The following is a 22,077-nucleotide window of genomic DNA, read 5'->3' on the forward strand; positions in this document are numbered from 1 at the left end:
TGTGCCTGTAATAAAATAAAAAATAGTAGAATCTTTAATTTTAATAAATTAATAGTTTGGAAAAAAAAGTGCCTTTAACCCTTTGAGTGCTAAGCACTTTCCCACCTGGGTGCTAAGATTTAAAAAAAATTATTTTTGAACAATTTTTTTTTTTTAACAAAATTTCAGACCCACAAGACTTACACTGTTGGAAAGGTGGGTCTTGGGGGTCTGTAGCTGCTAAGATGCCTGAGATACAGGCTTCTAAGCAGCATGCCCCCTGCTCCTATACTTAACATTGTTAAGTATAAATAAAGTTGTGCGGTGACGTCATCACATTATTCCACGTGACGTCACCATGCAAAACGGGAAGCCCCGGCGATGCCTGTCACTCTACAGGCACAATCCCCAGGGTAGGAGTGGGTGGGAGCCCCCAGATCTCCCTCAAGGTGGGAGAGTGCTAGTGACGGTTCTGAGCCGTCATTAGCACCAGAGTGGAAACTCAAAGGGTTAAATTGCACTCAAAGGGTTAAATTGCTGTCTATGGGGACTGTGTGTTCCCAGTAAATATATATATATATATATATATATATATGCCTATATACATAAATATTTATGTGTTAATATGTGTATATACACATATAAACACATAAATATATATGTATATATTCATATACCTATATATATATATATTTAACATTTGTAGCCCATCACTAGGACTAGACATTAGAGTCTATGAAAGTGTGCTCTATTGAGCACAGAGCTTCCATGCAATGTGAACGTGCATGAGCTTGTGTTCGCATTGCGTTCCACCTCAAATACTCGCACACAAGTGCAAGGTCTGGTATTATGAGTGGAGAGCAAATATCGCTTTCTCGAAATCCTTATTTTGAGCTCCACTCATAATCTGGCCTTTTTTTTTTTTTTTTTTGCAACTGGAATTAAAATATCATGTATGTTGATCTAAAATGACAAGCAAATAATTTAGTAGTATTATTATGTAGTATCCTCATAATCCAGACTTTATGGGCCACATGTAGGAAGCCGTGGGCTGAACAAGGTTCCATACTTAGGAACCTTTCTGCTCAGCTTTGCGGCAAATAGAGACCAGACCCTTTTCTCGTGTGATCTAGTGTGTGAGAGAAGGGCCTGTCAACAAGGTGTTTGGGGTGTTTTATGTCCCCCACCTCAGAGGTGGAGGAGAGGATAAAAAGAAGTGGTCGGGTGACTGTTGCTTCTTGCATTGCGGAAGGGCTCAAAAGCAGTATACACCATTTAGTACATTAAGTCCAATGTGTTTTTCTGGCTTTGAATATTACAACAAATAGGGCTAGATTACAAGTGGCGCGCTTAAGTTAGCATGGGTTGCGATAAGCAATATCGTGACCGCTCTAATTTAAGCACGCATTGCAAGTTGAAAGTAAATGGGTGTGCTTGATCACAAACAGAATTTGCGCTTGATGATCCAATCAGCCAATAGGATTGAGCTTGCATTCTATTAGCTGTTCCAATCAGCCAATAGAATGCAAACTCAATTCTATTGGAAGATTGCATCAGCCAATAGGATTTTTCCTACCCTAATTCTGATTGGCTGATAGGATTCTATCAGCCAATCGGAATTGAAGGGACGTCATCTTGGATGACGTCACTTAAAGGAACATTCATTCTTCAGTCACCGTCAGATGGAAGAGGATGCTCCGTGTCGGATGGCTTCAAGATGGACCCGCTCCGCTCCAGATGGAAGAAGATAGAAGATGCCACCTAGATGAAGACTTCTGCCAGTCTGGATGTCCTCTTCTGGCCGGATCAGATGAAGACTTCTGCCCCTCTGGAGGTCCATTTGTGCCCGGCTGGGTGAAGACTTCTCAAGGTAGGGTGATCTTCAAGGGGTTAGTGTTATGTTTTATTAAGGGGGAATTGGTTGGGTTTTAGAGTAGGGTTGGGTGTGTGGGTGGTGGGTTTTAATGTTGGGGGGTATTGTAATTTTGAGCTGATTACTTTGGGGCAATGCCCTGCAAAGGCCCATTTAAGGGCTATTTGCAATTTAGTGTAGGGTAGGGTTTTTTTTATTTTGGGGGGCTTTTTTATTTTATTAGGGGGATTAGATTAGGTGTAATTAGTTTAAAAATGTGTAATTTCTTTTTTATTTTCTGTAACTTAGTGTTTGTTTTTTTCGTAATTTAGTTTATTTAATTTAATTGTAATTAATTGTAGGTATTTTATGTAATTAATTTAATGATAGTGTAGTGTTAGGTGTAATTGTAACTTAGGTTAGGGTTTATTTTACAGGTAAATTTGCACTTATTTTAGCTAGGTAGTTATTAAATAGTTAATAACTATTTAATAACTATTGTACCTAGTAAAATAAATACAAAGTTGCCTGTAAAATAAAAATAAATCCTGAGATAGCTACAATGAAACTATTAGTTATATTGTAGCTATCTTAGGGTTTATTTTACAGGTAAGTATTTAGTTTTAAATAGGAATAAATTATTTAGATGTATTTAAATTATATTTAAGTTAGGGGGGTGTTAGGGTTAGACTTAGGTTAAGGGGTTAATACATTTAATATAGTAGCGGCGATGTTGGGGGCGGCAGATTAGAGGTTAATAAATGTAGTTAGGTGTTGGCGATGTTATGGGCGGCAGATTAGGGGTTAATAAAATTGAACTAGTGTTTGCGAGGCAGGAGTGCGGCGGTTTAGGGGTTAATACATTTATTACAGTGGCGGCGATGTCCGTTCGGCAGATTAGGGGATAAATAATTTTTTTATAGTGTTTGCGATGTGGGGGGGGGCTCAGTTTAGGGGTTAATAGGTAGTTTATGGGTGTTAGTGTACTTTATAGCACTTTAGTTAAGAGTTTTATGTTACGGCGTTAGCCCATAAAACTCTTAACTACTGACTTTAAAATGCGGTAGGAGTCTTGGAGGTAGAGGGTGTACCGCTCACTTTTTCAAGTGATCGTAATACCGGCGTTAGGCAAATACCATTAAAAAGATAGGATACGCAATTGACATAAGGGGATTTGTGGTATGCTAAAATTGCGGAAAAAAGTGAGCGGTACACCTGTACCTGCCTGACTCGTAATACCAGCGGGTGTTAAAAAGCAGCGTTGGGACCTCTCAACGCTGCTTTTTAGGGCTAACGCAAGACTCGTAATCTAGGCAATAGGTTCTACAGTTTTTAAATGTCTGTGGGTTGTCTGTTATACACTATAGATATAAAAACATTAACATACTCTGAACCAAAGGAGGACAAAATGGTTAGTATCTCACATTGATCATGTAAGATTCTGTCCATTTAAATCACATCTTCAGCTTGAATCCACAGCAATAAACAGCATGCACAACATATGTCTGGCTATCTAAATGTGCTTTAGAAACAATAATCAATTATACCAGTGATTACTATTGCAGAGAGAGTCACACGAGGAAAATGCTTTTCACACAGCAATATATAAAACAGTAACACTGCCAGATGGTATAGCACTGAACAAAATTAATTTCACAGGAGAAATGTTTTCTAGGTGTTAAAATTTGACACAGCTTTAGCTAATAATATTTGTTTCTCTGGCGACGCTGGGAATTTTTATTCTCTTGACCTTCATTTCATCACATACATTTAACCATGATAAGGGCAGTGATTATTTTGAAACTTAATTACAGCAGAACAAAGTCCACAAGCAATCATTAGTAATTACGGCTTGCCCGTAGTTATATTGCATTACATCAAGATGTATAATACAGGGGTTTTTAATTCAATATTTAGAACTGCTGTTAAACTCAGTCATTAAAATGACATGCAATTATACTGCAAGCTGATATGCATAATTTTACACTTTCTAGAAGCGCATTGATTTATGGAGGCAGGTGTTGCATTAAAGCATAATGCTATATACTAAACTGCTATGGGTTTCATCTTGTGAGTAATGTCCTGTAAGCACATCTTGGTAACAGATGCACAGGGCATGATTATATATGATATATTTATCATTGAGACTGCTCAACGGATTTGTAAAGTAAATATGGAGGTAAAGTGAATATAATATAAACCTATACAGTTAGCTGCCTGTGACTTAGTCGCATTGCACCGGAGGTATCAAATCTCATAATGTAGATACTGTGTGGCACACTGTTATCTCTGTTGGATTTCAATGGAATACTTTTCAAAATCAGCTGTTTCAACAACAAATGGAATTGAAGTTAACACCTGGCAAGAAGTGTAAAATTCAATACAATGTTTCTTCAATGTCTCCAACCCACCCACCACCTCTGTAGCTATTTTTCTGTCTGTCTGTCCATCTACTTTTCATACATCTTTCGCTCTGTCTGATCTTGTTCAGAATATTCTGAAGCTACAGAATGTTATCAAGGCAGTCAAAAATAAAGGTTATATTGTATTATATGAAGCTTCTCAGTGAAGAATGAACTGTGAGACAGGATAAATCAGAAACATGAGAGAGGAGCTTGTAAAAGATAACATATAACAAAGCGCACTCAAAGCTCAGTTGTGCTAAATCCTTTTTTTTGCAAATTATTATGACTGTTGGTGGGCAAAATACATTTTCTTGAAATGTGGCACTTACCTTGGTTTCAGGAAAAAAAAAAAAAAAAGAAATTTGAAGTTTTTTAGTTTAACAGTTTCCAAGATAATATTACTAATATATTTAAAGATTCACATAATTCTCATGTGACAACATGTAACATTTTTGCTAAACGGATAGTTTAGTCAAAATTAAACTTTCATGATTAAGATAGAGCATGAAATTTTAAGCAACTTTCTAGTTTACTCCTTTTATCAATTTGTCTTCGTTCTTTTGGTATCTTTTTTTTAAAAATCAAGAATTTGGCCCACTTTTGGTTCAGCACTTGGGTAGTGCTTGCTGATTGGTTTCTTTATGTAGCCACTAATCAGCAAGCGCTACCCAGGCGGCTGAACCAAAAATGGGCTGGCTCCTATACTTGCATTCCTGATTTTTCAAATAAAGATATCAAGAGAACAAAGAAAAATTAATAATAGGAATAAATTAGAAGGTTGATTAAAATTGCATGCTCTATCTGAATCATGAAAGAAAAAAATGGGGTTTCAAATCCCTTAAGGAATTAGCCAAAATAGTCGCACCAATCTTTGTAAAAAAAAATTGCATTGACACATAGCTCATGGGGAAGAAAATAATTAGTAGATTAAGAAATAAAAAGTGTTCAAGTTAAGCTATTGCAACGTTGCTTATACACGCACAACATAAAACAATGGGTTATATTCCATAATTCTCTCAAGTGCAAAGGACTTTTTCTTTCGCAGATTATCATAAATTGATTGAACTCTTGCTGATGTATTGGTAGAGTTCCCAACTGCCTAACAATCAGTGGGATGGACCCAGTTTTGGCATTAGATCTGAAATAGCTAGCTGACTGTTTTACATGCATTCAGGGGAGTTATCTTTTAGAGGCCCCACCAGATGGACATACTGTTGGTTCTTGAGTTAGTGAGGCCTTAGGCAAGGCTCAGATATGAGGCCCCTGAAACCCAAAACAAAATGCAACAATTAACTAAATAAATCTGAATATGAATTGCTCTGGATTTCCCTGAATGAGTAGAGTGAAAAGGTAGAAAGAGAGAAAATGGAGAGTGAATAGAGAGGGTGAAGAAAGGAGGAGGTGAGGTTGATTGGAGATTGGGGAAAGATGGAGAATGAAGAGAAATAGGAAAAAGAATAGTGAAAGATGAAGCAAATAGAGGTAAATATTAATAGAGGAGAGAGAGAAGTAAAAGAATAAAGAGAAATAAGGAAGAAGAGAGAAGGGAAATAGGAAAGCAAGAATGGAAGAGTAGAGAGAAAGTATACAGGGAAATAAAAAAGAGAGAAGAAAGACAGAAAATAGAGAAAATTGAAGGACAGAAAAAGAAAACGGAAAGACTAGAGAAGAAGAGAGTGGGGAGAGATGAGAGAGTGAAAATGGAACTGGAGAATGAGAGAAGAAAATAAAATACAAAGGGGAAAAGTTAATAGAGAGAAGGTGAGAGTGTTAAAATAAAGAAGAATGGAGAAAGAGAGAGGGGGAAAAAGTGGGAAAAGAGAGGGCAGAGAAAGAAGTGAAAAGGAGATAGTGGAGAGGGAATTTAAGAGATAGAGGCCCATTTATCAAGCTCTGTATGGTGCTTGTCGGCCCGTGTTTCTGGCGAGTCAGTTAAAGACCTCTGCTCCATAACCCTGTCCGCAGGCGGACAAGAATCGCCACAATTTAATTTAATTGATTGACACCCCTCTGCTGGTGGCCGATTGGCCGCTAGTCTGTAGGGGGCGTCATTGCACTAGCAGCTCGTGTGAGCTGCTGGTGCACTGCTGAATACGGAGAGCGTATTGCTCTCCGCATTCAGCGAGGTCTTGCGGACCTGATCCGCACTGTCGGATCAGGTGTGCAAGACCTTTGATACATAGGCCTCATAGAGTGGAGAAAACAGAAAAGAAAGGGGATAAAGTGTTTTTAGAACAGAGATGGGCAGAGAGAGATAAGGAAAAACATGAAAAGCGAGATTGAAGAGAAGAAAGGAGGCAGTAGAGAAAGGGAGTAAAGAGAGAGATAGGGATAGTGAAAGAGTGAAAAGGGAGGGGAGAGGAGAGAAAAAAGGAGAAAAAAGGAAAAGGGGTTGAAAAAGAGAGGACAAAGCGATAACGCGAGGAGAGTAAAGAGATAGAGAATGTAGCTAGAAAAGTCATAGCAGAGCTGGCAGATGTTTATTTTCTATTTTAATTTTTTAATCATTATCAGCATTACAGACAGGATTATCCTCTGGAGCTCCCTCAAACAGGCTATCCCATGCTCCCTGCTTTCTTCAGTGTGCGGCTAATTCACTCATCCTCATGTTCTTCAATTGATCTCACTAATCTCTACTCTCCTCCTCTCAATCACACCTGCATTTGTCTACTAGCTGTGTGAAATTCACGCCATGCACCATAACTGCCCTGCATGGTACTCATGTTTTAAGACACTAAGGAGACAACAGGGATGGCATTTAGACATGCAGAATAGGAGGGTGAGGAATAGGAGGGTGAGCAATATAACCCCTCAGCCACACCTCTCCTTTTGCAGCACTGCATTTTGGAACACGTAGTCCCTGGGTAAAAGTCAGAGACAGAACTCAAAGGCACTTCTTATGCTTCTAAGTCAACTATCCAACAGTGGGTTTTTTAACTCATCAATGTGCCATGCATATGCTGCTCATTAAAAAAAAAATCCCAATATTAAAATAGAGACACACTATGAGGCCCCTATTTAAGTGAGGCCTTAAGCGACTACCTATTTAGCCTAATGGTAGAGCCACCTATGCTAACTGATTGACCATGCAGTATGTTCTATGATGATTCAAGCGACTGTTCTTTATATGTGAGGGAAAACTGTTTAGGAAAATATTAACGTTAACCTTGCTTCTATGGTGGGGTGCACTGTTTTAAAAAGTATATCAATGCTAGAATTTTTTTATTAATACTTTAGTTTATGTTCTATATCAAATACTGTAAAGTTAATTAAAAACTCAGGGGTGATACATATAGTGAAGCATAATTGAAACCCCTTGATTCTTGGTGCATCAGTTTCCATAACAACATGCATGGCAACAGGGAAACTTTTATAATTAACCCAATTTGGCAATTTTTCTGTAGTATACATATTGTGGCATAGTGCATATAACACCTTTTATTTACAAGTCTTATCTACATTAATTAGCAGTCAAAAGAAGGTAAACCACTAAACATTTCATAACATATTTAATCTCAAATAAATTTTGTCCCAACAACATTAATTTTACTAACAGTAAATTCTATATTTAACATCTTTCAAGTTGCATGTGGTTAATAAGTAAAAATAGGACACAAACATGTTCAGTTTAACTTCCAGGCTAGTCAATATTTCCTAGTCAGCACTACCGAAGCATGTGAATCCATCTTGTCAAGCTACTCTAGTATTAATCATTTTCACATTACTCTAGTCATTTTCATTAAGCTTTATATTCAAAAGTCTATAATAATAGATTAAGATCCAGGAGGGCATACATTTCTTCTAATTGCAAGATTAATAATCACATAACATCACACAGGTAAAAGACCAAAGGTTCAGTCAAGTCAAAATTAAATTTTGTGCACAATATATAAATATATATATATATATATATATATATATATATATATTTAGATATATTTGAGTGGAAAGGGCTCTAAAGTGTATATGTATATAAATAAATAAATAAATATATATATATATATATATATATATTTACAGGTGTTTATATGTGTGCATAATATCGTATTATATAAAAGGCCAAGTGTGTTTGTCCGAAGCTGTCATGCGCAGGAGAGACAGCATGAGGATAAACACACCTGGCCTTAGACAAACCAACCATCCTGATCTGCTCTCACAAAAGAGAGGGGGGAGAAAGAGCACACAAAAGAGAGGGGGGGGGAGAGAGAGCATAAAAGAGAGGGGGAAAGAGAGAAAGAGCACAAAAGAAAGGGAGACAGAGAGAGAGAGAGAGAGAGAGAGAGGTTCTTTACCGCTCCCACGCACAATTAGCCAAGCGGCTGTGTATTTGCTCCGTAAAGAGCTATTAGGTTTCACTGCATTTATAACTCAATTACCATCATATATTAGAGACTCTACTGACCTTATAACCAAAGTCACCAAAGTCCAATGGAAAAACACATATAAATGGATGACACTAGATGTGTCCTCCTTATATACTTGTATTCCCCATGAACTAGGAATACAGACCTTATCCCATGTTCTGAAAAAGACCACGCTGTCTGAAATTCACCAATCATTCATTCTTGACAGCATCAGATTTGTGTTAGAAAAGAACTATTTCACCTTTGATGGGAAGTTAATTCTCCAGATTAGCGGGACGGCCATGGGGACTACCATGGCAACCAGTTATGCTAATCTCTATATGGGGGAATGGGAGACTATGTACATTTATACCAACAATCCCTTCAGTACCAATATCATCTGGTGGGGGCGGTACATAGATGATATCATAGTTATATGGAATGGAGATGATGAAAAATGCCAGGAGTTCATCAAAATCATAAATAACAACACACTCAACCAATTCACCTCAAAAGTGTCTTCTGTTTGCATTGAATTTTTGGATTTAACACTCTTCCACGAAAATGAAACCATTATGACAAAACTTTATACCAAGGAAACTGATTGTAATGGATATCTGCAAGGAGATAGTAGCCATCACCGACCGTGGATTAATAACATTCCATATGGCCAGTTCCAACGAGTCAGAAGGAACTGCTCAAAAATCAGTGACTACAACAAAGAATCAGAGACTTTAAAACAAAAATTCATTCAAAAGAAATATCCTAAACAGCTAGTGGAAAATTGCCAGAAAAAGTAAGAAATCTGAATAGAGATACACTTCTGAAAGGCAAAAGTGAAAAAGGGATACAAGGCACTCAAAATATTACCATGATTACAACCTACAATGAAGCAGCACCAGAGATAAAAAAAAAATCCTTAAAAAATACTGGCCCATCCTGCAACAGGACACACTTCTGAAAAACACAATAGGGTCCACTCCAAAAATAATCTTCAGGAGAAACCAAAACTTTAAACAAATGCTGGCACCAAGTCAGATCAAACAAAGCACAGGAGATAATTGGCTCACTGATAAAAGCAAAGTTTTTTTTTAAATGCAACAGACTTAACTGCAAAGGGTGCGAGCATGCCTATAACCCAAAAAAACAACCAAAATAATAAAATCCAGAACCTTCCCCGAAAAAAAGTGTACCGTCAATAGACTCACCAACTGCAAAACCACATTCGTGGTCTATCTTTTGGAATGTCCGTGTGGGTTCCAGTATATAGGTTGCACCAAGAGAACCTACAAAACTAGGCTACTTGAACATTTGAAAAACATAGAAGAGGGGAACAAAGACCATAGCCTCTCTAGACATTTCAAATTAACTCATCAGCAGGATCCAAGTCTCTTAAGAGGCACCATTTTAGAACACGTGGTGGTATTCTCAAGAGAAGGAGATAGATTCCGCAGACTCAGACAGAGAGAGTCATATTGGATCCATTACAAGGGTACAAAGGCACCAATGGGCCTCAAAGAGGATTTAGACCTAGTAGCTTTTCTCTAAAATAACCTTTCCTCCTCCCCCTTTTTTCTCCCCCTAAAAAATCTGGGTGGCCCATTACAATAAAACAGAGAAACGCCTCTTTCTCATTATCTATTAAGCCCATAATCGAGATTTGACTACAAACCATACCATGCAGTCTTTCAAGGTAAACTAGACAATTCCGTTTCCACCCTTCTCTAAACCTAGACAAGGTCGCAAAATGTACCAACATTATCAGTTAGGTGCTCTTTAAAAACTGCATAGATAGAATTTTTTTTTATTAGTTTTGCAAGATAAGTTTGATTGCATGATATATCCTATAAGGTCTGCATCATTTTTCACCTACAGGAAAAAACATAAAGTCTTCTTCATTAATTAATCTTATGAGATTACTTTTTCTTAGACCAACTATATATATATATATATATATATATATATAAATATATATATATATATATATATATATATATATACTTTTACTATTAAAGGTCCCAAAATATCATTCCCTTATGCAGCCCAAAATATTAGGCAGCAGATACAGTCAGGATGTATCCCACTAACACAGCACTAGCACACATGGGAACTGTATATAGGTAGCCTTATAGTAACCATTTGTCATGCCATAATCAATATTACATTTCAGTAGATAGAGTATGTACCCAGTAGCATTTTTTCATACAGCACATAGACTCTAGACATTTCCTTCTCATTGCATTCACCTCATTAATTCATATATCCGCAGTGTTAAAATGATAATTTCTAACGCTTTACTTTTGAATTAGGTTATTCTTATAGGAGACTATAAATGATCATATCGTTGTAATTAAGGCAATCTCCTCACTTAAAAACATTCCACTCATTGCCTATAGAGACCGAGACACAGTTTCCCCCATTGGCCTGGTAGCATACATAACGTATGACGTCACACGTAAGCGAAAGGAAACACGCCCACCTAGCTTCTTTTAAAAATTCTCCGATTACACTGTACTGCACATCTCCTCTGACGAAGAAGTATGTGAAACTTCGAAACGCGTACGGCTTTTTTGGTGTGGCAGTACAGTTTCCTCTCGCTTACTTGAATTGTGAACTGGCTGACTTTTGCTATTGTTCTTTACCGCTCCCACGCACAATTAGCCAAGCGGCTGTGTATTTGCTCCGTAAAGAGCTATTCGGTTTCACTGCATTTATATGTCCGACCTGCTGCAGACGGTCAGAGTTTTCCTCACCACACCTGGTCTACTTGTGGGACCCAGTACATATATTTATATATTTCTCGTGTGACACAATTGGGATTCTATTTTGTACTCTTAATTTATATACATATTTTTAGCTGGCATACCGAGTCCCCAATCAGGACTCATCTTGTACTCTCTTAGTTTGCACAATCAGTTGTTACATACTGCTATCAACTACATTGTTTCTGACAATAGCAACTATTAGTTTTTACTGCTCCACCTACTATATTAAATCGATTTTAATACCAGTGGTATATTTTAGGCATATTGCCTCATCAGACTAAATGTTTTTGAAACCATCATCTAATGAACTCTGATACAGTGACACTGTTGGATTTACTGTTTGTACTTACCTGACTGAGCTAGCCCTCCATCTCACGCTACCACACAGAAGCAAGCTTTGCCTATGTATTTACATTCTGTGATGTGCAAAGACTTACCTCATACTTGATTGAGGGTACTACATATGAGTGCAATTCCTATCTTGTACATTGTAAATAAACATTTATTTTTAACAATATTACGCTATGCCATTTCCTCTTTTTCCTTCATATACCTCCTACTGAGATATCTGGGAAGGATCACCTGACAATAATACCATACTAACAAGAGTCACCAGGACTTCAGCACAAGTTCTTGGAAGTTTCTCAAAGTGGATTACCATACACAAGGCTGTATTGAAGAAATTAACCTCAGCAGTGATGTGAATTGAACCACAGACCATCTACCCACAACAATACCTACGTGACTATACATTACCTCATACTATTGAGGTAATTTCCGTTAAGATTACACCTATACTCTATTCCTGTTTGGATGTATTACAGTCTTCATATATTTGAAGTTTTATTTTTGTTCATAATAGACTGTCTAAAGACTGTATTTTTTGAATATTGGACAGTACATTCAGTTGCGCAGAAGTATATATGATTTGTTCTCTTTTTAAAATAATATATATATATATATATATATATATATATATATATATATATATATATATATATATATATATATATATATACACACACACAATATAGCCCTTTCCAGCCAAATAACTTGTCATATACCATATACTTTTAACCCTTATAAAAAAAAAAAAATAATATTTATATGAATATTTTTTTATCAGAAAGTGTATATATGAGTGTAATAGTTTATTTTAATGTATTTATATTGTGTTTGGTGCAATTTTTTTAACAACTACACTTTACGCCAGGTCTTAAGGCGTGCTAATCTGTTAAGCACACATTTTAATAGCTAACCACTTGTAATCTAGCCCAATGTGTTTAGTGTCCCCCTTAAGCTTTGAAAAATAACACGCTGCTGAATTTAAACACATTAACCAATATGTTTGTTTTATTAGGAGAATTCTTCCTGCTCTTTTTTTTCAGCCTTAAAGAATTTGTTCTGGAACTAAAGGTAATTTATTTCTGCTTACCAGACCAAGATCATTAAATAGAGTCAAAACATTGAATTTTCCAAACAGCAAATTAATTTTCAAATGTCCTATAAATGAAAATGTTCAATGATGAATTCAATGATGAATTGAAGGATTTGGGGTGTAATGTGTTATATCATTAATATTACGAAGGCTGTGTTATATACACACACACACATACATATACACACACAAACATACATACACACATATATACACACACACATACATACACACACACATACATACACACACACACACACATATATATATACACACACACACCTACATACACACACATACATATACACACACATACATACACACACACATACACACACACATATACACACACACACACACACACACACACACACACACACACACATACATACACACATATATACACACACACACACACACATACATACACACACACATACATACACACACACACACACATATATATATACACACACACACCTACATACACACACATACATATACACACACATACATACACACACACATACACACACACATATACACACACACACATGTGTAGTGGAATAACTGTAATATTTTCTTACTAAGTTCACTTACTTTAGCATCTGTGTCTCACGATAACATTCTGGAACTTCCCCTGTAAGAAGAACGTGCTCTTCTTTTTTGATCACACCCATTTTTAAATTGTACGCATGTGCTGTTGTCCACTCCTTAGACCACAGCATGCAGGGAATTTTAGTTTCATAGACATTTCCCGCAAAGTATGTTGTAACCCAGTGGCCAACATTTTTTGCTTTGCATATCACCTGCGTTTGTAGCATTCTTCAACTTTCTTACTCTGAAACTGTATTATCAATTGGTTTTTTAAATTTAGCTTGATTAATTTTTTGAATTTCATTGGGGTACAGGTGTTTGTATTTACTCAAATGAGCAAACCTGCTTTGTCGAATATATGTTACATTACTACATTTTCATTCTTTTTTTAGTCCAAAATAGTGTGTAGTATATTAACTGTCTTTTTCCTTCCATTTTCATCCAATTTTTATTGTCTGCATTTTATTTTTAAATATAATTAACTGAAATCATAGCTATAAGTATGGTTAGACTTCTATTATTCATGGGATGCATTTACCCACAATGTAGATGATTGTTATTAAATTATAAAAATGGTTCCTGTGATCAACATATTAAAAAAATGTTAAAGAAAGGTATTTTATTTCTATCTTAATACTATAATCATGTAGATTGGATAAGCCATATTTTTCTAGTGATTTAAATACAAAAATATTAGGCAACTATTTTTTTTTTATTGAACAATATATTTAAAAAAGACACACTTTCCAGAATTCCCTCTCTTCCTCAGGTCTAAAGCAATACTGATCAATGCTATGTAATTTACAGATGATATCTTAAAACATTGGATGGGTAAAAGGACAGAAAGAGCTTCAGAACTTAAAGGGCCACTAAACCCAAAATCTTTCTTTCGTGATTCAGATAGAACACACAAATTTAAACAACATTACAATTTACTTCTATTATTTATTTTGCTTCCTTTTTTAGATATCCTTGTTTGAAGAAAAAGCAATGCACATGGGTGAGCCAATCACATGAGACTTCTATGTGCAGCAACCAATCAGCAGCTACTGAGCATATCTAGATATGCTTTTCAGCTAAGAATATCAAGAGAATAAAACAAATTAGATGATAGAAGTAAATTAGAAAGATGTTTAAAAATGCATTCTCTTTCTAAATCATGAAAGAAAAAATGTGGGTATCATGGCCTTTTAAGTCTGAATACAGAGGGAGTCGAGGGTGCCCTATGATCATAAACTGGTCTGAGGTGAAAGGTGTTAAGTGGCTGATAATAGCCAGTGTAAGAAAACAGACAGGGGAGAGATATACCTATATACAGGGCACAATTTACCATGCTTGCAGGCAGAAAGGTAGTGAACCTGTCCGCCTACAATTGCCCCTTGCTATGTTGCATCTCACAGCAAAATTTTAACATTGCACAAAAGGCTTATGCAAACCTGCTTCACATAGCCCAAAAAGCTCCAAATGCAGCTTAATAAATCCTGCCCTTATGTGTATGCTCATTACTATAACAAAGAAAAAAGTTTCGATCTATACTTAAGTATTTCGGTATTCTGTTTATGAACAAATATTTAAGTATGCTGCTTATTGTGTATATAATGAATAATGTTTTAATTTAAAAGTAAAAACATTTTTAACATATGATGTTTAATTATATATGGGTCCACTAGGTGGTGGTATAGAGTTTTGTACACGTTTGTTTACTAAATTGTTAATGTTTAGTGAGTGCTAATTGGTAGAGTAGATCTTTAAAGGTAACACAGGTGTACTATGGAACCTTGCATGATTAAGGGGCGTGTGAGCCCGAAACATCAAATTTTTTTCCTGTCTGTATGCTCCAATATTTTTTTGCAAATACAGTGCTGTGTACCTATACTTTTTTACTGTATTATCTGGGAGATGAAGCCATAGCCCTAGTCCAGCGTACATTACCGGTTGGGAGGCTCCAGGTGCTGAGCTATGTGTGCTATAGTCTTTTTTACTGTATAACAAAGAAGAGCAACAGTTCTTGACTTCTGTTACTCATTGTCATATACATAATCCCTCATTGCTTATCATTACTGGTTTAAATGTATTGACAGGAAGAGGAAACAGGTGACATGAAAAGTGTTGATGTGAGTCAGAGAAGGAGAAGCTTAAACTGGTTAAACAGATTATTTAATACCAGTGGGCAATCTACTGCCAAGGGAAAACACAGCTGTGAGCAGCATTTCTCTTCTACCTTGTGAAAAGATCTACTAACTAACTTGCCTGGAAAACAAATATATTTAATCTATGTTTAAGTAGCCACAGCTTTCAAAGGATCCAGGTTACTAATTAATCAGACCCTTTTGTCACTTGACACCCATACTCCATTTTCTGGTTTTGATGCCTCCTATCTGGCACATACTGTCAATTTAAAAGGACATTCAACCAAAAACAATTCTGCAGAAATAACACATTTAATATAACAGATAGATGATGGTCAGCTTCCTGGGATCACATATCAATATTTTTTTAATCCTTAAGAGCTATATGTACTTTTATGGCTATTAAGGGCTAGATTACAAGTGGAGTGCACCAAGTAATACCTGCACACGCAAATGTGCTCTGGTATTACAAGTTAGCCACTTGTAATGGCTGCTTATTTATTGTGCAGCGCGATAAATTAGTGATGTTATCTAGGCCTGAATAAGCAATAATATGTTTCCTAAAAAGTCCAGTGGCACGGAGGCCAGATTTAGGTAAGGTTGCAGGAAACCCTCTGTCTTGTGTTCTCCCCACCAGAGAGCTCTTTTAAATTGTGGTCATGCCAAAATCACACATTCTTAGTTCTGCCTTTCTTGGGGGCAGCATGAGAAAAAAAAAAAAACCACATGAGACCCTCATGCAGCCACCTGGTCATCTTTGCTTAAAGAACCAGTAAATACATTATATTTGCATACTCAACAAATACATGATAAAAAGACAATGTAATAGCACTTTGTCTGAACTTCAAATGAGAAGTAGATTTTTTTCTGACAAATTTCACAGTTATGTCTATTTCCACTCCCCCTGTACCATGTGACAGTCATCAGCCAATCACAAATGCATATACGTATATTCTGTAAATTCTTGCACATGCTCAGTAGGAGCTGGTGACTCACAAAGTGTAAATATAAAAAGATTGTGCACATTTTGTTAATGGAAGTACATTTGAAATTTGTTTAAAATTGCATGCTCTATCTGAATCAATTGCTTGTCTGTGAGCATCTCATCCCTGGGAACATATTGCTTACTGACAACTCCCCAGCTCTATCACTGGACAGAGACACAATTATACAGCATTAAAATAAAAAGCTGGTTTTATTCTGGATAAATACATCCATTCAAATTATAATGCACTTTACAATCTTGCTTTTTATATTCTATAAATTAAAACAATTTACTTTAAGAATGGATTTGTATAATCAAGATCCTTGTTACATAAATAAGACCTGCTGCGCTTATTAAACAGCACGTTGTTTACGAAAAAATGGATAAACATTTGGTGCCAAAAATTAAAATCATGAACAATGCTGTCCGATCTCTGTCAATCTCTCTTGCCAAAAAAATCCAATAGGCCCTCTTACACAAATACACACACTATATATATTGAGAAATATCTGTTCACATATAATTTTAAATGACACAGATAATATTTTGTTACAAATTTACAAAATTAAGCTTTTTGAGTCTTTAGGCAAAAAAATTAATTTAAAATATTTATTAATATTTGTATTTGTGACACTGTATATTACATGCACCTGTTTCCTTATTAAAATTGTTTGATAGCTCGTCTCTATCTTTATTTAAGTACTACTCCTTATTAAGTTGAGTAGATTGTTAAATATACTTTCAAATTCCTGTGATTGGTCTTGACCTGGCAACACGAAGACAAGGATCTGCTACTGTCTCACTCACTTGACCTCAGCCTATAGTCTAGCTTTTTCTACACTGTTGCTTGACTTGATTAATTCAATCTAATTTGCATACTTGAGTGTGTCTGAATTTACCTAGTAATCATCATTCAAAAGTCTGTTAATTGTTTCATTTAATTCTCTTATTCCCACACTCACCTAATCGCCTTGATTCCTTTGTTTAAAATAATATTTTTTAAATGGTTATTCTAGTGCAATAATAAAATGCTCTAATTAGAAGATTTTGTTATGAATTCAGGGTTATAAATTGAATGTTCATTTTCTCAACATGTGCTTAACCCCTGCAAATGAGTTAAACAAGTAGGAAAATGTCTGTACCATCTGGCTGATCATTGGTATGTATATATATATATATATATATATATATATATATATATACTGTATATACATATCTCAAAAACACCCATTTACAATAACTTGCCAAACTATTAGACCCATTGGTCAAAAATCATAATTTTTACATTAATTTCATATTTATTTTGATAGTGTTGATTGATGGGGTTTTTTTTATTTTTTATTATTTCTTATTCCTTGCTATATTGGCAACATCTGCAATACATATTTACATGTCATTTGATGTAATATTACTAAAATATTTGGTAAATCAAGAAATGTATATGTTTTTACAGATGGTAAACAAAGTTACTTGTCATTAAAGAAAGTCGGTCAAATTGTTGGCCTGTTGAAGGAAAATGTACAAGATTGCTGAAATTGCAGGTGTACCATGCAGTTCTGTAAAGAATATTGTGGGGATGATTTGAACCCAATACAGAAGTGTGCTTGTGGTAGATATTGTTTTATTACACCAAGAACTGACAAGAATTTGAGATATCATAAAGCCAAGGTCATAGGCAAGATATGAACCCAATTGAGAATATTTGGGAGTTCATGAAAAGATAAATTAGTAAAACTGCTCCTACTACTAAAAGATAACTCATAAACGGCGAGATTACGAGTTTTGCTTTATGAGCAGCTCGGTACTAACTTGCAAGTTATTTCCACCGCTCACCTGCCTATAGCGCTGCTATTACAGGTTTGCAAAAACCCGGCGTTAGCAGGCAATATTGCAGCGTTGAGCAAAATTGGGCTCCATACTGCACTCAAATACCAGGGCTGCTTTGAGCTGGTTTTACATGCTCGTGCACGATTTCCCCATAGACATCAATGGGGAGAGCCGGCTAAAAAAAAGCCTAATACCTACAATAAAGGAGCGTAAAGATCCGTAATGCAGCTCCATTGATTCCTATGGGGAAACAAAAGTTATGTTTACACCTAATACCCTAACATAAACCCTGAGTCTAAACACCCCTAATCTGCCACCCCCAACATCGCCGCCACCTACCTACACTTATTAACCCCTAATCTGCCGCCCCCAATGTCACCGCCACCTACCTACACTTATAAACCCCTAATCTGCCACCCCTAACATCGCCACAACCTACATTACTCTTATTAATCCCTAATCTTCCGCCCCCAACGTCGCCACCACTATACTAAAGTTATTAACCTCTAACCCTAAGTCTAACCCTAACACTAACACCCACTAGCTTGAACATAATTAAAATAAATCTAAATAAAAATTACAATTAATACCTAAATAATTCCTATTTAAAACTAAATACCTATAAAATAAACTCGAAGCTAGCTACAATATAACTTATAGTTACATTGTATCTATCTTAGGTTTTATTTTTATTTCATAGGTAAGTTTGTATTTATTTTAACTAGGTAGACGAGTTACTAAATAGTTATTAACTATTTACTAGCTACCTAGCTAAAATAAATACAAATTTACCTGTACAATAAAACCTAACCTGAGTTACACTAACACCTAACCTTACACTACAATTAAATAAATTACATTAATAAAATACAATTAATTAAATTACAAAAAAACAAAACACTAAATTGCAGACAAAAAAAAGATCAAATATTTAAACTAATTACACCTAGCCCTATCAAAATAAAAAAAACCCTAGCCTAAACTAAACTGCCAATGGCCCTTAAAAGGGCATTTTGTGGGGCATTGCCCCAAAGAAATCAGCTCTTTCACCTGTAAAAAACAAATACAAACAACCCCCTAACAGTAAAACCCATTACCCACACAACCAAACCCCCCAAATAAAATCCTATCTAAAAAACTTAAGCTCCCCATTGCCCTGAAAAGGGCATTTGGATGGGCATTGCCCTTAAAAGGGCATTTAGCCCTTTTTCAGCCCAAACCCTAAGCTAAAAATAAAACCCACCCAATAAACCCTTAAAAAAACCTAACACTAACCCTCAAAGATCCACTTACAGTTTTTGAAGGCCAGACATCCATCCTCAATGAAGCCGGGAGAAGTCTTTATCCAAGCGGCAAGAAGTCCTCAATGAAGCCGGGAGAAGTCTTCATCCAGGCGGCAAGGAGTGGTCCTCCAGGCGGGCAGAAGTCTTCATCCAGATGGCATCTTCTATCTTCATCCTTTCCGACGTGGAGCGGCTCCTTCTTCAAGACATCCAGCGCGGAGCATCCTCTTCTGATGACGGCTACTGAAGAATGAAGGTTCCTTTAAGGGACGTCATCCAAGATGGCGTCCCTTGAATTCTGATTGGCTGATAGAATTCCAATCAGCCAATAGGATTGAGCTCGCATTCTATTGGCTGTTCCAATCAAAAAAGTGTGCGGTACGGCTATACCTGCAAGACTCATAATACCAGCGGTAGTGAAAAAGCAGCGTTATGAGGCTTTTTCACCCATAACGCAAAACTTGTAATCTATCTGAAAGGAACTTATCAAGATATAGAACAATAACCCAATGATAAAAACGATATAAACAGTATGCCTCCTTGTATAGAGGCACGTGGCTGCTAAGGGTGGGCACATAAAATATTGATTTTCAAATTTCCTACTTTTATTTTATAATAAATATTTTGTAAGCAAACTAGTTTTTTTTTTATTATTTCTTAAGTACCCTGTATGTAAATATTTAAAAATTATAGTTAAGAATTGCATTTATACTGTTATCATAACCAAAACTAAAAAATCATTGATTTGTAAGAGCGGGTCCAATAATTTGGCAGGATGTCTGAAGATGGCGCAAGCTGAAGCGTGTCAGCCTTATTTTCTTTACACTTGCAAGTGTTTTTAATGTTTTCCATGCTTTATATTTAATAAACTTTAATATTTGTATACCGGTGCTCTGCATACATTTGTTTTTTGCTTACCAAGGTACTGTACCTATCCTATTTTTGAGTGTCTCACTGGCTATGTCCTCTAAGAAGGGCCAGGGAGTGCAAAATTAACTATGAATTTAAAAGTGTAAACTTATCTAGTTTGTAGGATAGCCTTATGCTTATCCCAGGCATTCTTAAAGTACATTGTTGTCCTTACCACCTCTAACGGAAGTTTATTTCATTAATCAATTTAGATTATATTGTATTGGCAAGGGTTACTATCTACTAGTATCTAAAATTGTTAACCAAGACTTTAATGATAACTTTTGATAATGCTGTCAGTAGTATAATTTATAACTACAAAAGAATCAAGACCTTTGTTTGGTGAGGATTTTTACTTGGTCATATTTCCCCTAACAAACATATTTTTAAACATTCATTAAACATTATTCATTTTCAAATTTTCAATTTCCTTGATATACAAGTTTTTTAAAAAATGCAAATGATTGCCTATTTAAAGTAGTCCAATTTAAAGCTGATATGCTTAGCGGATAAAACGTTTGTTATTAAAACTGAGATAATTCTTAAGCTAGGAAAAAGCTTAAACCTTTTAAGTCCATGAACATAAGGTTACAGATCAGATGCACAAAACACCTGCATTCCTCTACTTGCAGTTCAAACATCTGCTGATTTTATAGTACAGTTTATAAATATTTTAGTATTGAAATGTAGGGCAATTAAATCCCTTTTATCTTCTTTTCCACTCTACAGTGTCTGTGAGTCTCTTTCTAGTATACATGACTCAATGTTCTCCATGGCTGTTGATGACCTAGCCCAACTCTTCTATGTTCAACAAAAGTCTTTCTGCACCAGGTTGGGTGACATTATATCCATAGTTACAACATTTGTTGTTATGTAATTTATTCCACCTGGCCAGAAGAGGCATTTAATGGTATGAAGACAGTAGATGATGGCATCAGAAGCTAGAAGACAGTGTGAACCTTACTCCAAAGATTTTGCTCAGATAAGGATATGACTATGTACTCCCACAATATAAATCAAGGTTGATGATCATGTAAAGAAGATCATGGAGGACTCTTGTGATCCAACTAGATACTGAATATAATAAACAGATAAGATCCTGTATTCTTCATTAGGCACAAAGGAAGTTGTGTATCTGAGAAAAGAACTGTGCAATAGACACTAGTGAGTGTTCACATAAGAGATTAAATAAAGGGATCCCTTTAGTCATCAGGTATGATGATAAGATAAGGGGGTAATGCTGGTGATTCTGAAAAAATGGCTGGGGGTGCCTCGATAAAGATAATGAGGGCATCATCATAACTTTTGATCATTCCGTATTTTTCTGCTTTTATGAAACTTGAAAATTCTTACAAAACCCAAGATTGTGGAGGGAGACCTGTCAGCTATTACGCTAATATTTTTTCATTATATATGTTCAGGAAAATATTGAACATTTGTCTGGTTTCCAATTTTGTAAAAGCTAACTGAATCCTGACACCCCAGGAGATAATATGATTGTTGGGAGTACAAGAAATAAAGTGTAAATTTTTGATTTCTGATAAATTCTGTGAAATAATAATTTT

The 22,077-nt window shown here is 35.8% G+C and overlaps 1 protein-coding gene across 1 annotated transcript in view; it reads right to left on the reverse strand.

The window, feature by feature from the left end:
* Window positions 1–13,378: 13,378 nt before the first annotated feature.
* The window catches only part of LOC128652485 (autism susceptibility gene 2 protein-like), a 598,332-nt gene continuing 589,633 nt past the window's right edge, over window positions 13,379–22,077 (reverse strand). The window contains exon 3 of the mRNA XM_053705421.1: window positions 13,379–13,495. Coding sequence (XP_053561396.1) covers window positions 13,379–13,495 — 117 coding nt within the window. The remainder of the gene's footprint in view (window positions 13,496–22,077) is intronic.

Source organism: Bombina bombina, chromosome 3 (assembly GCF_027579735.1).
Source record: "Bombina bombina isolate aBomBom1 chromosome 3, aBomBom1.pri, whole genome shotgun sequence".
Classification (NCBI taxonomy): domain Eukaryota; kingdom Metazoa; phylum Chordata; class Amphibia; order Anura; family Bombinatoridae; genus Bombina; species Bombina bombina.